The sequence below is a fragment of the Thunnus maccoyii genome, chromosome 6, assembly GCF_910596095.1.
Source record: "Thunnus maccoyii chromosome 6, fThuMac1.1, whole genome shotgun sequence".
Lineage (NCBI taxonomy): Eukaryota > Metazoa > Chordata > Actinopteri > Scombriformes > Scombridae > Thunnus > Thunnus maccoyii.
Genome location: NC_056538.1, coordinates 13914170 through 13928982, shown reverse-complemented (window position 1 = coordinate 13928982; position 14813 = coordinate 13914170). Strand labels below are relative to the sequence as shown.

General features: G+C 40.3%; 2 protein-coding genes across 2 annotated transcripts in view; both read left to right on the top strand.

Moving 5' to 3' along the window:
• The window catches only part of dner (delta/notch-like EGF repeat containing), a 75696-nt gene extending 73761 nt beyond the window's left edge, over positions 1-1935 (top strand). The window contains exon 13 of the mRNA XM_042413561.1: positions 1512-1935. Coding sequence (XP_042269495.1) covers positions 1512-1623 — 112 coding nt within the window. The 3' untranslated portion in view covers positions 1624-1935. The remainder of the gene's footprint in view (positions 1-1511) is intronic.
• Positions 1936-7512: 5577 nt separating this feature from the next.
• pid1 (phosphotyrosine interaction domain containing 1) overlaps positions 7513-14813 on the top strand; it is a 30967-nt gene continuing 23666 nt past the window's right edge. Inside the window, exon 1 of the mRNA XM_042414093.1 lies at positions 7513-7745. Within this exon, the coding sequence (XP_042270027.1) occupies positions 7716-7745 (30 nt within the window). The 5' untranslated portion in view covers positions 7513-7715. The remainder of the gene's footprint in view (positions 7746-14813) is intronic.

The following is a 14813-nucleotide window of genomic DNA, read 5'->3' as shown; positions in this document are numbered from 1 at the left end:
AGTTGGTGCTTTTTCTGTATTTAATGAGGTGATTTAATTTACTCATTGAGTTTCCTTTATATTCACTTGCCATTTTACAAATAAAGGTCTATTTAGTTGTCATGGAGGGTACAACTCGCCCTGAAAAATGTCTTCTGTGGCTCTCAAGGAGCTTTGTCAAGTCTTCCAAAATAACCCTGATGATGTCATAGTGATGTCATCAGGGTTATCACTCGCTGGGGTCGGACAGACTTGGAAACAGAAAGCCTGCATTACAAACTGGGGAGATTAAAAGAGGTGAGCATTTACCAGGCAGGGAAGGTCTACCAGAAAGATGCTAATAATTGCACTGTGGAAAGTGTAAGATCCAGTTTTTATCTGTCCCTTGTGATCCCCCTAAATTTATGAAGGTTCAGTACTTAAAAGAGTATGATTTAGTGTTGCATAGTGCAATTCAACCGCCAACCATAGGCTATAAAAAAATAATGGACGTAGCCACTGGACGTCACCCATTGGTTTGTGGACTCCCGCTTTGAGGCCTCGAATTTGGCATTTTTGACTGTTGCCATCTTGGATTTTTGGCCAGAATGAACCATATTTGGACGAGAGTGGAAATGACCCCAACACTAGCTGCTAGCTTAGTTAGCATGGTGCATTTACAGTCTATGGTTAACTGTGATAATGCTGATGCTAATGCTAATTTTGGCTAGTTAAAAACAGGTTCAAACAAAATGTACTTACCAGAAAAACTGAACAGCTGACCCCTTAGAGAGTCTTTTAGTACATCCAAACGCTGAACAAGACTTTTTTAGGTGACCTAAATGTTACAATTAACTTTCATGAACTGAAAACACACTAAAATAGAGACAACTACATCTATACTCCTGTTCTAATCTGGGGTTAAAATGGGGATACATAACCCCAGATTAGAATCAGTCAGTCACAAGGTAGCCACACCCTAAAGCATACCCTGCTTTATCACCTGTTTTACTCTAAATGGGACCATAATTTACAAAATGAACATCATGCTGTATTTGAGAAGACTTGAAACTATTGATGGGGACCATAAACTCATTAGGAAAGTGTTTACTGAGGTAATAAATCAAGTGAGGTGTAGAGTCATTTTTCTTGTAGACTTCTATACAACCAGACTTCTTTTTGGAGCCAGTGGATTCGCCCCCTGATGGCCATTAGAAAGAATGCAGGTTTAAGGCACTTCCACATTGGCTTCACTTTTCAGACCTGGAGCTTGCTGCTAGCACTTTGGTTCAGAGATTTGGGTGTGCTATGCTAGTAGCGGCTAATATAACCTCGGGCCTCTAGCCTCAAGTGACATCACTGTAAACAGTCTTTGAAGTGTAAAATTGCTGAACTTCCCATTTAATCACTGGAGTGCCCCTATAATAAAAGTTCTCAGCTCTCATGTTTTGACCATATAACTTCTAAGGCAAACAAAGGATAAGCTGCTTTGAAAAACTGTTACCTGATTATGCAATATTGATGCACATTTGATGTTTATGTTTTCCTATTAGATTTGGCAAGAAGTCCAGGCCTGCCATGTACGATGCCACTCCCATCGCCTATGAAGACTACAGTCCTGATGACAAGCCTTTGGTTACTCTCATCAAAACAAAGGATTTGTAAAACACAACCGTCCCAGCACATCACAAGCTGTACACATATAACTGCACATGTACATATGTGCATGAAGACACACACATATATCAGATCATGGTCAATTTTGGGGACATTACACAGACTAACATTAATTTCCTGGAGATTTACCCTAATCCTAACCATAACCTCTACTTGCCTAACCCTAACCCTTACCCTAACCTTGACCAATGACTCTAAAACCAGCTTTTTCCCAACTGGGGACACGGCTTTTGTCCCCAATTAGACAAACCATCCCCAATTAACTGGTCTTTAGTCTGAAATTTGTCCCCAAAAGTAGCCTATGACAGACACAAACACACACACACAGACACAGACACACACACAGACACACACAGACACACACACAGACACACACACACACACACACACACACAGAAAGTCAGTATAAATCTTGAAGTATTTCTTAAGAAAAAAAACAAACAAACAGTAAAACAAAATTGAATGTAAAATGGAGAAAAAACAAAACATACTCATAGTTTAAAAAGAACAAATCTGGAATTTGATACATCTATTTTCCTGTCAAAGTCCATGATAAGGCTTTATTGTAGCATAAGAGCATACTTTGCATTACTTAAGTAACTGATGATGGGCAACACTACCAGTAACCTCTGCTGTACAATAGAGTGATGACTTTAGTCTGCACCAGACTGTCTGTCTGCAGGTGGGGCCTGCAACCCAGGAGCCCAATTTCTAAATGTAAACTCAGCAGACAGTGCTGACAGTCCTTACAGGTGTTGTAGAAATAGGTGCACCCATCATGGTGCATACACTGTATCTTTTTCTATATTTAAAAAAAAAAATCTGCAGTAGGTTGCCTTACTTCGTGCATGGTTAGATTTAATGTTCTCTCTGCATTATTTTGAAATCCTTTGTACTTGGTTGTTGGTTGTTATTTTTTCATTGCAGTTGTATTTTTCTCTGTCAAGATTGTGCCAAATATTTCTTTGGGTAATTTGTGGTTGGTAGATCAAATACACACATGTATAAAAATACTACTCGCACAGGAGCAGAGGGAGACTTTTTTTTTCTTTTAAAAATACATATCGTCCTGTTCTTTACATGCAAGTTTCTCAGTGGTGTATGAATAGTAAAGAAAGTGGGTTCGCTGGAGTACTGTGACCCTACCATCCTACTGTATGTATTTCAGTGATATTTAGGATAATAGGTAGGTATATTTCTAAATGCACAGAAACATAGTTGGTTTTACTCGGTGTACCTGTTAATGCCAGTGTACAAATTCACCTCTAGTATTGACAATGTTGAATAGTTTCTCTGCTGGAATGGCCTTGACACTGACGGGTGAAGGAGGAAGAGGAGGAGAGCGAGAGGTAGAGGGGGAAATAAGGGGAAAAGTTGTTGATATTGACTGCTCCAGCATATATGTGCTTCTGTGTCCTGCCAATGGAAAACTCTCTGTCTGTGCAGCTGTGTTGTTCCTCTTAAGGTCAAGCAATGTTTTACCAATAGGCTCAGCTAATCCTCAAATTTGTTTTCTCTCATTTTAAACACAGCAACCACATGATTACCTATTATCTATGTTGAATGATGTAAACAATAAAGATTAAAGTGAACATAATCACTGGGTGTCTTGTGTGAATTCTGGCTAAATTGTTATAAACTAAACTCAAGTAGGTTTTGTGTTTTATTCCCAACAGCAAGAGTTGGCGTTTTCCTAGATGATGCTAAAAGTATGTGTGATATGTTGTTTTTTTTTGTTTGTTTGTTTTTTTTCAGGTATGTGTGTAGAACACTTACAGCTGAAATCAAACGAAAAGATTTTTTTGCCTGGGGTCTTACTCAGATTAAACATACTTCCAGGAGCATCTGGCCAATAAGAACAGGGTGGAATCATCGGGGGGGAGCCTTAAAAAGACAGGAGCTAAAACAGCCTGTTGCAGACAGGCTGAACTGAGGGGCTGTGTAAAGGGTCGGTATAAGATAAATAAATATTTTTTTAACTGTAAATCATGCGAAGATGAAAAATATAAATCTATAAAAAAAAATATAAAAATACATGATGAAAGATTACGAATCTGCCCAGACATTCGCTGCCAGCTTTTGGTACTTGTCCGTTTTCAATAATCTGTATTGCAGACACATTTCAGTCTGTAACAAAAAACTATTGAGTTTTGATAAATTACCCTCATCAGATTAGTTTGAAACTCCATTTAAATAGATGAATGAGAAGGCAATGTTAGAAAATAAACTCACTGTTTATTGAGTGGTACTGTTGATTGTTTTTAAACATTAGTATGATGGAGAAGGATATACAGCAGTTCTATAAATTTAAATAGATGACTATAAAGCTGTCTAGATGACACAATAGCACGCCGCAATACATTTTTGGACTGAAATTATAAAAAATATTTTGAAAACATGGAAACGAGCATCTGTTTTCCTACGATGTCCCAAGGTCAAACCCACCAGACCGAGCCGTCAGTCGTGTGAACGACCTTTTATGGAGTGTTGGTAATGTGAACACCCTCAGTGACCTCAGGCTTCATCCAGATGTTCCCCATGTAAACATCTCTAAATACAGACTAGGACTGGGGAGTCATGTCGCTCAACGTACCTACATACATTATGTGTGTACACAAACACACACACAACGCAGGAGCACCAGATGGTATAGATAGCTCTCACTTTTGCTTATGGTTGGAGTCAGAGGCCTTGTGCTTGACCTTTTCCCTCTTTAAGCCCTAGAGGTTCAGGACACGGGTCACGCTACACGTCGTCTATTGCAGAGATCCTCAGTCTCTTTCAAGGCCTCTGTGAGATTCTGTCACTGGGCTAGAAGCAGCTATATGGTTTCATTATAAGGTCACTTTTCAGAAAAATACACAATTATTACCCAATAGCTAAAATATGTACAATATTTTAGCTGCAGTAAAAATGAATTAATTCATAATTTTTCCACAGAATAATGTATAACGCTCCAGTGGATTTCCAGACGTCACTTTTAGAATAACAAGGTCATACTGAACCAATCTCAGTTCAAAACAGTCTAGGGGATTGAATGTTTTTGTTACAACTTGTTTCTGAGAAGCTTAAGAAGATCAAAATGTGTGGGCATGACTGCAACCATTCACCATAGACTTTGTCCTTAGCTGCCTTTGCAAAACTTCAGAAGTATGGGAATGGAAGATTTAAACTAACCACATATTTATTGCCACTCACCACTGAAATAATGCCATGCCATTTATGTTAGGTTTTTATATGATCATTACCATTTTACCAGCATTCCTGCACTAGCTGGCTAGTCTGGTCCGGATGACTAATTGTCTGTCCTTGAAGTCCTCTTTAATATGGTGTTAAACATCATTATTGGTGCCTTTTGATGTCTAGCTGAAAAATCATTCATTGTTCATGTTGAAAATGTTCAAAATGTCAGTAAGAGACTTAGCTACTCACTTGTTTTAGCAGCTAATTTTCTGCCGTTGTAGCCAGAGTTGTGGTCCTTATCTTACGCAGACAAATATGAGAAGGTGGACATCCATACAAGGGACATACACCAGGTATTCAGTTTTATTACAGATAATGTGCTTTATTTTAGTAATTAATGTTCTTGGCCACCTGATGAATGTTAGTCCACTATTTCCTCTGTTTTTAGCTTTGGTCTGGTTATCCACACAATCCAGGGAGAAATTTGGCTCCCCAGCTGCTAAACGTTCCAATATTTTCACCAGGTGGTTGCTGACCTTGTCTGTCTGGGGTTTAGTGCTAGATAGCGTATAGTGGGTTTATCAAAATGTTGGAAACAGCTGCTAGATGTGGTTTAAAATGATGCTGATGAGAGTGAGTAAGACTGATCCAAAACTTTAAAGTTGCGGGCCATAAAAACCAAAACAATAAACTGAAAGAGGCTAAAACGCTTGATATAAAGTCCCATTCCACTTCAAAATGCATTTTGCTTATTGTCACTTCAGTTGGATGTTTGAGCATCACTGTGCAGAATGATGTATGTACAAAGTTTGTTTTCACATTCATCTGCATCTTGTCGCATTGCAACCAGTTTGGAGCCAATCGTGGTCCAGTATTCAACTTACACAAGTGTGATGTGAAAACTTGAAGCCTCCAGTGCACATAAACTGAGAATGGACTTTACAGTGAAGTAGGAGACATCTTGTGTCCAGAGGTTAAACCTCTGAAATGAAAAATATTTGCATATTTATTAATTCTCAATTTTTTCATGAGGGAGAAAGAGCTGATGTCATTTTAAGGATTTTTAGGGGATAATTTAACTTTTTTTGTGGAAAAACTATGTTAGACTGAAATGAGTATTCACAGGCAATGGAGGTTGTGTCGCTTGTGGTGGAAAAATCTATCAGATAGGCGAGTGAATCTTCAGATCCTCCAAAACATATAATTATTCAAAAATAGTCAAAATACCCAAAAAGTCAAAAACCAATTCAAACAATCAAGAAATACATTGAAACAGGCTGAGTTAAATGTATTTAAGAGTTAAATGTAATTATAGATTTACTGTGTATTCAGCAAGATACAAGCAAATTGGAGGCTGGTTCATGAGGCAGACACTCAGTGACCAACTCATCAACACTTACTTATATACTAATACTTATACCCTCTGTTCAACTCCTCCTATTGTGGAGCCTTTCCCGTAACTCCTCCCCCAATGTTATCACTCATGACCTTGCAATACATTACAAAAATTTGGTACAGACAGCTGTGGTCAGTCATGTAGGCAACAGGTACTGCAACATTCAAGGACAAATTTGCCTCATTGGTTACAATAAAGCTACAGTGGTTACCAGTATGTGCTGTTCTCATGTGCCCAGAGTGGACTGATTTTCTTTTTAATCAAAGTTATGTGCATGTGCTATATGCTATCTATGACCTTTTGAAAAAACAAACTGTTGCCCACAAAATTTCTTTTCTATTGGGTACATACTGTCATCCACGGTCAAGGCCTATACACACAGCTAAACTCAGTCCTCACACATAGGTTAAACACACAGTTTATATGATTACACATATGTAGGTGATTGCACAGTCACACAACCAATTACCTTTAGTGATTCATCATCATATGATTTTCAACTGATCAACAGTACAAGAAAATACAGAAAATCCATCACATGCTCATCTGTTTTTGGCAACTTCTGGTAGTTGCTTGACGTCCTCCTGATCTGATTCTTCATATATGTTATAAATCTATCTATGGTTTTGTCCTCCTGTTTTTCCATGCTGTATTACTGTAATTCAGGTTTCTTTTAGTCTGTCTATTCTGTGTGTACACATAACATCTACTGCATATCTATCTGTCCCGGGAGAGGTTTCCCTCCTCTGTGGCTCTTCCTGAGGTTTATTCCATTTTTTACCCATTAAAGGGTTTTTTTTAAGGAAGCTTTTCCTTATTTGACTCGAGGGTCTAAGGACAGAGGATGTTGTATTGCTGTACAGACTGCAAAGCCCCCCTGAGGCAAATTTGTGATTTGTGATATTAGGCTATATAAATTTCATAATAATCTTAACACATTTGGAGGGGATCTGTAAGAAAATCATAATACGAGAAAGTTTTTGGAAAATTGTATAAATTGACCACAATCCACGTGAAGTTTTGATAATGTGTATCTGGGATTTAGCAAACAGCATACATACTGTGAAAATGTAATATCATGAAGCCCAAATTATTTGCTCAATATGGTCAGACTTACATGTCTACCCTGTCATGGTAAAATGCATGTACAATAAAGGCTAATGAATGCATAAGTACAAAAACAATTTAAAAATGTTGCTCCTTGAGGCTAAAACACCCCTGTCCCAACCTGTCACACTGTACTCTCTAGCGCGAAGCTTCGATTTCTGATAGCCCCTGAAAGCAGCATCCGGCGCCAGACCGGACACAGGGAGCCGCTGTTACCTCCACCTGCTGGCCGCGGAGGTAACTGCAGCCAGGCGGAGCAACACATCCTTCATTACCGACCAGTCCAGATTGAAGGAGGACAAGAGAGGCAAGCCGTGAAAGCGAACAGATGTGAGCCGGACTACGAAAAGAGAACAAGCTGTAGTAAAGACGGAGATCCTTTGAGTCTGCTAATATGTGGCAACCCGCGTCGGAGCGACTGCAGGTAGGAGACGGCTGTGTGTGAAGAGACGCTTATTATCGACCGGGCAGCAGTAAATAAACGGTGTTAACAGTTGCTGAAACCCGCCGTGCTGTGCAACGGTTTGCGAGCAGCCACAGATGTTTTGTGAGCGCAGTTAAATATTGTCAGCCGTATTTTAAACGCTTAAAATCAGCTCAACATATTCATTTTCTGCTCCTTTCTCCCTCTCTCTCTGTCTCTGTCTGTCTTTGTATGATTTTGGTGCTACGTTTAAATGCTACCTATTCACGTTACGCAAGCCGGGGGTACCGTGCAACAACATTTTGTACCTCCGCTGCATTCCTGTGCTAAATCCACCGCTGGATATTTTCTTAAAATGTCAAAGACAAACACACGCAGCTGTGTATAACAACATGGGCCTATTTCACCAAAATCTCTACCTTTAACACCACCAACCTACTGAGTGCAACTGCAGGCCGCCCTCCTCCTGTTGTCACTCTTTTTTTTTTTTTTTTTTTTACCACGTCAGGATGCTTAATCTCTGCTTTCCCTCCTCATTCCTGTGTGAAATCCCTGGAAAAAGCAAGCTCCGGCCAGTAACCTGCCGTCTGCGACCTGTTTAGAAATGGAAAAAAAACAGCCCATCGTTAATGACACGTAGTTTGATATCCAGGGGCAAAGCCGCGCACCGAGCCTGGCTTCACGTCTCCTGCAGACGTAATGCTCTCCAGATGTCGGCCTGTGGACTGCCTGCCAAGTCAACTTGCACAATCTCCTCTTCTGCCCAGGCGTCAAGAAGATGGAATCGCGAATTATTAAAAAAAAAAACCGAGAGTTCCGGGTGTTTGTCCTGCAGTCAGATGTGGAGTTAGGAGCTGTAAATTATACCACAAACACACACGCACACACACACACACACACCTAAATTATAAATCTGAGCTGCAAACTAACCGGTTACGACCACCAGTGGTACTTGTGTGTCGCCTAGCAACCGCGTTCCAGAATAGTTGATAACGTTCTGTTATCGATTATGGTCTGTTGAACTTTTTTTTTGGATAAATTGTGTTTTGTTCACCAGGCTTCAGTGACATGCTTAACAAGTGTCACAAAGTTTTATATATATATATGTCATATTTTCCGTGGCTGGTTCCGTTAGCGCATGTGTGCAAGTGAATCATGCGTTCAGCTGACTATACTGAAAAAAACAGTCATTTGTATATAAGTTGAAATCATTTGAGGCAAAGTTTTATTGAATTTCACAACAGCTCATACTTCTCGGAAAGTATAACTCGTTTAGGTTCATATACCTGTTGTTATTTGGTTAGATGTCAATGTCTTAAATATTTATGACCATGTGATGACCAATGATATCTCATCCAGTTTCCACTTCCTTCAAAGTGAAGAAATCGGCACTTTTACGATCATCTTCAGCCTACCACTGGTTGGTGGTCCTAACAGAGTGATCGATGCATGTGGCACAAGACCACCTGAGGTGCGTGTTACAGTGAATTCTGCTCTTGGGGTCTGCCAGGCCTCGGAGACCCTATTTAATGTGTAGCCTTACTACAACTCTGCTCCCAATTCCAAATAACATTTCAGCTCTGGGAGGTTGTGATAGAGTCTGTCAACGCGCCCAACCCTGCATATCATGTGTCAGCTCTATATTGACTTTTTAACAGTCTCTTATGGTTGTCATGTCGTTGGGTTCTCCCACATTGTCATGCTTCCTTCCTGTGTGATTAAACAGATATGATTTTATTGCTGGTACATCTGTGTAACCTTTAGATTTGGCTTAGATTTAGACTTGGCTTGGTGACTACTAATTTTTAACAGAAAGCCTGCTTTACAAAGTTGGAGCATGTAGCGCAAAAGACATGTGCATTAACCAGGAAGGTATGGGCTAAAGAAAGACACTGTCAAGTGGCGTTATGGGAGGTTTAAGATCCAGCTTTTTTTGGAGCATTACCCGAACAAGGAACTGAAAGTCAGAATATTCCGACTTCTGCTTCAATAATGCTCATATTAAACTGTCTTTCACAAGTCTTCCAATCTAATGGAGAGGAAGTACTGACATATTGCGTCTTTAAGGGAAAACATAGGTTTGTGTGTTTTGGTCACCACCATTTAGTCCACACTAGCTTTCTTTCTGGATATCAGCTGTGGTAGCCCAAATTTCATGATTCAGAAACAATTTATGGATGTCCTTGGATCAACAAAATCTGCTCAGGTTGTTCCCCTCTCAGGATAAACAGCAGGATACCTAAATTGCCCATGATCCACACAGAAAGCCCAAGTGACTCAGGAGGATATTGAGACAGGAATTGTGGGGGTTTTTCTGTAGCCGAAGCTATCAGGTAGCTGATCTCGAATGTGCTTGTGCTTTATTATCTTGTGTTTGGTTGTTTTCATTCACTGTGGCATCCGTCCATATTATTCTCACTCGCGCTGTCCTACGTTGCCATAGCAACACCTGATGTCTTGCTGCATTTTTGTCTCACGCTCAGGCAGGGAGAGGAGGGGAAGAAGAGATAGATGGAGGTGGTTGGGGGCGAGGAGAAGCAGGTCGTGGTGGGAGATACACAGCTTTTTACAGTATGTTGAGGATCAGGAGTGTTGTGGTGGTGTTGCTGCTGCTTCGTCTGCCTCTGCCTCTCTGTTTTCTCTCCCTCTGTCCGTTTTTCCCTCTATGTTTCTATTTCCCCATCCCTCCTACCTCTCGCTGACCACATCCTTCAATCAGTTTCAGGCGCCCTTCCTCCCAAGCACAGGCCATGTTAGTTCAACGACACATTGCACAATATGCAGCGGTCTGGGCACGAATGAGCACATAAATACAAGTTGGCACGCAGGTTAAGCGTACGCACACAACACAACGACATGCTTCCTTTTTGAATCCCCCTGTGGCTACCAAACATGTTTTTTTTTTTCCCTCTGTCAGCGGCTCTTTCTTTAGCTGTGGTTTCCACTTTTGATGCTTTTTAACGTGTGTGACACTGACAAACGGGGCCGAGCGGATGACAAGACGTGGAACTGACGGTGCAGAAATAGCTGACTGAGGTCAAATTCGGTCAGAACTGTCCGTGCATCTTCACTCGTTACTGTTGCCATGCCCACCTGTATTTATTTGTTTGCACATCTGTCTGTCTGTCTCTTTGTCTGTCTGAGGTTGCTTTGTGGTAATTGCTATGTAGTTGAGACTGTGGCCTTTGGTGGCAAAAGGAATCTATGAGCAGACTGGCACAAAATAACCATGGTTTTTTTTTCAGCCAGCAGACATTTGCCCCTTGTGAACACACAGCTTTTGGCTCGCTGGGGTGCCTCTAATCTGTTTGTGGAGGTTATTATTTTTCAAGGGTTTACATTTGACAGAGTTCAATCCTTCCCATTGATCAAACAGAACGGTCTCACCTGTGTTAATTTGTTAATAACTTGTTCTTACTTTCTGTGTTCTGTTGTGTCCAGAACCCCATTTTCCTAGATTAAACCTGAGGGTGGAATTATTGTTCTCTGTGGATCAGAAGGGTGTTAGGTGCTTTTCTAGTTAGCAGAGGCTCACATAGGAGTTGACATGCTGATCCCCCAAATTCTCAACAACGCATTGTGTGGACTCAGAGTCAAACAAGCTGATTGATTGATCCAAGTCCCAGTAGGAGGCAAGGCAAGGTAGCTTTATATCTACAGACAGGTTTGCAAAAAATCTGGTGTTTCAGTGGAAGCTTTGGTCCAGTTTTACACATCAGTCATGGAAAATATGCAAAATTTCTCCATCGTGGTTTGGTTTGGTAGACGACTGCTGTTACTAATGCACTGAGAAAATTGTTGAAATTTATCTAAAATGACTGTTTGAATATTGTTAGATAATTCTCACCCAGCAGCTTCCCTCTGCGAGGAGGGATACTTAGTCTGTTTTAAAGCTTAACACTTTAAAAGAAGAACAGTCCTTAGCACTTTAAGATACTTAAGATACACTCCTTGTGTGTATTTTCCTCCAAAATCTATCCAAGTGTCAAAAGAAACAGTCGTGAGAACGTCTCTGTACAGCAGGCTGGAGATGTTCCAGCCTTTATGAGACACAAATGTAGAGCTGCAATGATTAGTTGCCAACTATTAAATCAATTGCCACCTGTTTTGATAATCGATTAATCAGTGTCAGAGTCAGAGTCATTTTTTAAGAAAAAAATGTCCAAATTCTCCAGTTTCAGCTTCTCATATTTGAATATTTTCTGGTTTCTGGTATGATAGTAAACTGAATTTTTGGGTTGTGGACAAAATAAGACATTTGAATCTGTCACGTTAGGCTCTGGGAAACAGTGATCAACATTTTTCACCGTTTTCTGACATTTTATGGACCAAACAACTAATCGATTAATCAAGAAAATAACTGACAGATTAATAGATAATGAAAATAATTGTTAGTTGCAGCCCTACACGAATCCAACACAAAGTTCCTAGTTTTCACTAATAAACTAGGAAATCAGTGATTTAACAAAAACTTATCACCTAAAAGTCTGATCAGTGGTGTCTTACAAACCATATCACATGTGACATGAATGAACCAAAGACTGAGCCCTCAGTGCAATTTCAAAATCGTCCAAGTACCTTCGAGACCAGTCAACACCCATTTAGTGCTGCCTAAGATTGCTGTGATAACTGAACACATAAATGAACCAATGAAGATCTTGAAGCGCTCAATGAAAATTTAGGAGATGAAAAGTAGGTTTCTTTTCCAAATTAATAGTGTTTTTGGACTTTTGCATTTCCTACCAGACAGTAGGTGAATAATGGAAAATGGACCTTGTTCTCGACTGTATTCCGTGTTTTTTATCTTTAGCAGGTCTTGCCCATGTGCCCGTCTTCTCCGCAGACTATTTAAGACGTTGCGGTGGGTTCATTGTTTACGTCAAAGAGTTGTTGATGTTTTTACTGCCTGCCAGAGATTGCCACCTCCGGGCTCTGAGGTTCGGGTGCTTTAATACGCACTTCCTTCCTGCAGAAGGAACCCACCAATCGCAACATCCAATCATTGACTTGCTCCAACCTACGAGCCTAGCCCTCCAATCACGGTTGAGAAAAACAGGTTTTCGTCTGCGTAGGGGCCGGATGCAGACCTCCCACAGTACTCTCTGGGTTGAGCCCGTTAAGACATATTTCTTCTCGTAAACTGTTCCCGGATCAGAGGGGGAGGCTGTAAACACATGGAAGGACAGCTTTAGAAAGTTACACTTCCTGGTCCTCCTATGACTGTTGGTGGTGCATCCCACTTTAGGAAGTAACTGCCACCCTATGCTTGAGTAGCCCTCCTCCTTCTGCTCTACTGTACCTGTGAGCATCAGTGTATTCCTTCAGGACGGTTACAGAAGCAAGGTTAGGTAAAGATGAGATGCAGAACAGATGACCTTATAACAAACAGTGATGTCCTACTGTCTTGCACCAGACAGACTTACAACATCTGGTAGAGCTCAGTGAGCTCTTTCATCTTCATGCCCCTACATATGTGTCTGGGTTGGTGTATGCAGATGTGTCTCAGACAGGCTAATGTTGTTGACAAACTGTTTTGGTCTTGAGGTCTGTGTTAAAGCTGGAAACCATCCTCTACATCACAGACCAGATTTGAGGAAGAACCAGTAGCCATTTCAGGGCCATTTGTGTATCCAAAGGGTGTATTATCCTAGATTATCATGCCTTTTAGACACGGAACATCTCTCCTTTTTGCTTCTGCTGGTTTCTTAACATTATTTCCAGCTGTTTTTGTCAGGATCACATCCCTATAACCCCTATTTTGTGTGTCTCGGTGGGTGTGGCAGAGGCCTGTTGTTGCCCTGTTATGCAGCGCCTTACCATGAGATTGACCTGAGAACCTCTTTCCTGTAAGAATGCTCCCTCAGGGGGCCGAAAGTTTAACTTACCATCTGTGACCTGTTAAGCTCATCACTGCAGGAGGCAAACTGCACAAGACACCGACTCTCCAAAGACTGTCTGCTTGATTTCTCATGGACGTGATTGTTCAAGTACTCTCCCAGATTAACATATTTTTACATGCGCATTTTCCAATTATTTAAAAGTAAGGGCTCTTTGGAAAATTAGCACACGTACTTGTCTTGATGACACTTGATTTCCAACTGTAATCAGAGACGTACTTGCAGAGCAGTCAGTCAGAATTAGCTGGCAGCAGGGAGTCTGTTTGGAGCTAAGATCCAGTTTTGACCTTGGTCGCCTGTCCAAACTTAAATATTAGTAGTTCCCTTAGAAGAAAAGTTAGCCTATGCCAAATATTGCAGGATAAAATTTATTGTCAGTACTGATATGAAGCAAAATCATATTATATGGGCATGGAGATTCATAAAATATAAATGACTGGATTGTTATAAAAGTCACACTGTAAGATTTTTGGCACTGTGAGGCTTAGTTCTTTTTTTTATTGTAACTTTGCTCTATAAATACACATTAATCACATGGATACAGGCAGCAATGAGTCAGTGTTGATGCTTTTAGTGTTACAGTTATGCTGCTGAATAAGTAGAACATTAATGTTATGACAGTGGGTGTCATAACTGGTTACGTCCAAATAGTTTTCTTAGATTAACAGCAAGTCTAAATGTATAAAGAGTTTAAGTAACAAAACTTTTAAGTCTCCCTCTAGTCAAAAATGTGTTTTTCTTCTTGTTCCTTCAGTTGGATGTTTGAGCTTCACTGCGCAGAATGATGTATGTGCAGAGTTTGACGCTAGAAGGCTGTTTTCACATTAATCTGCTGAAGTGGGGAAAGTTTCTCTGAGCTCACCTTAAATCTCAGTTTAAGGTGTGTACGTACGAGCAGGATTTATGACATCACAACTAATTTGGAGCCGGTCGTGGTCCATTATGCAATTTGCACAAGTGTGATGTGGAAGCTTGAAGCCTCCAGTGCATACATACTGATAATGGATTTAACAGTGAAGTGGGAGACATCTTGTGTCCAGCAGTTGAACTTTTAAAATTTAAAAATATTTACATATTCATAGATTCTGTATTTTTCAGTGAGGGAGGAGGAGATGTAATTTTAAGGATAACTTTTTTTTGTTTGTTTTTAAAAAAACTTATGTTCACAATA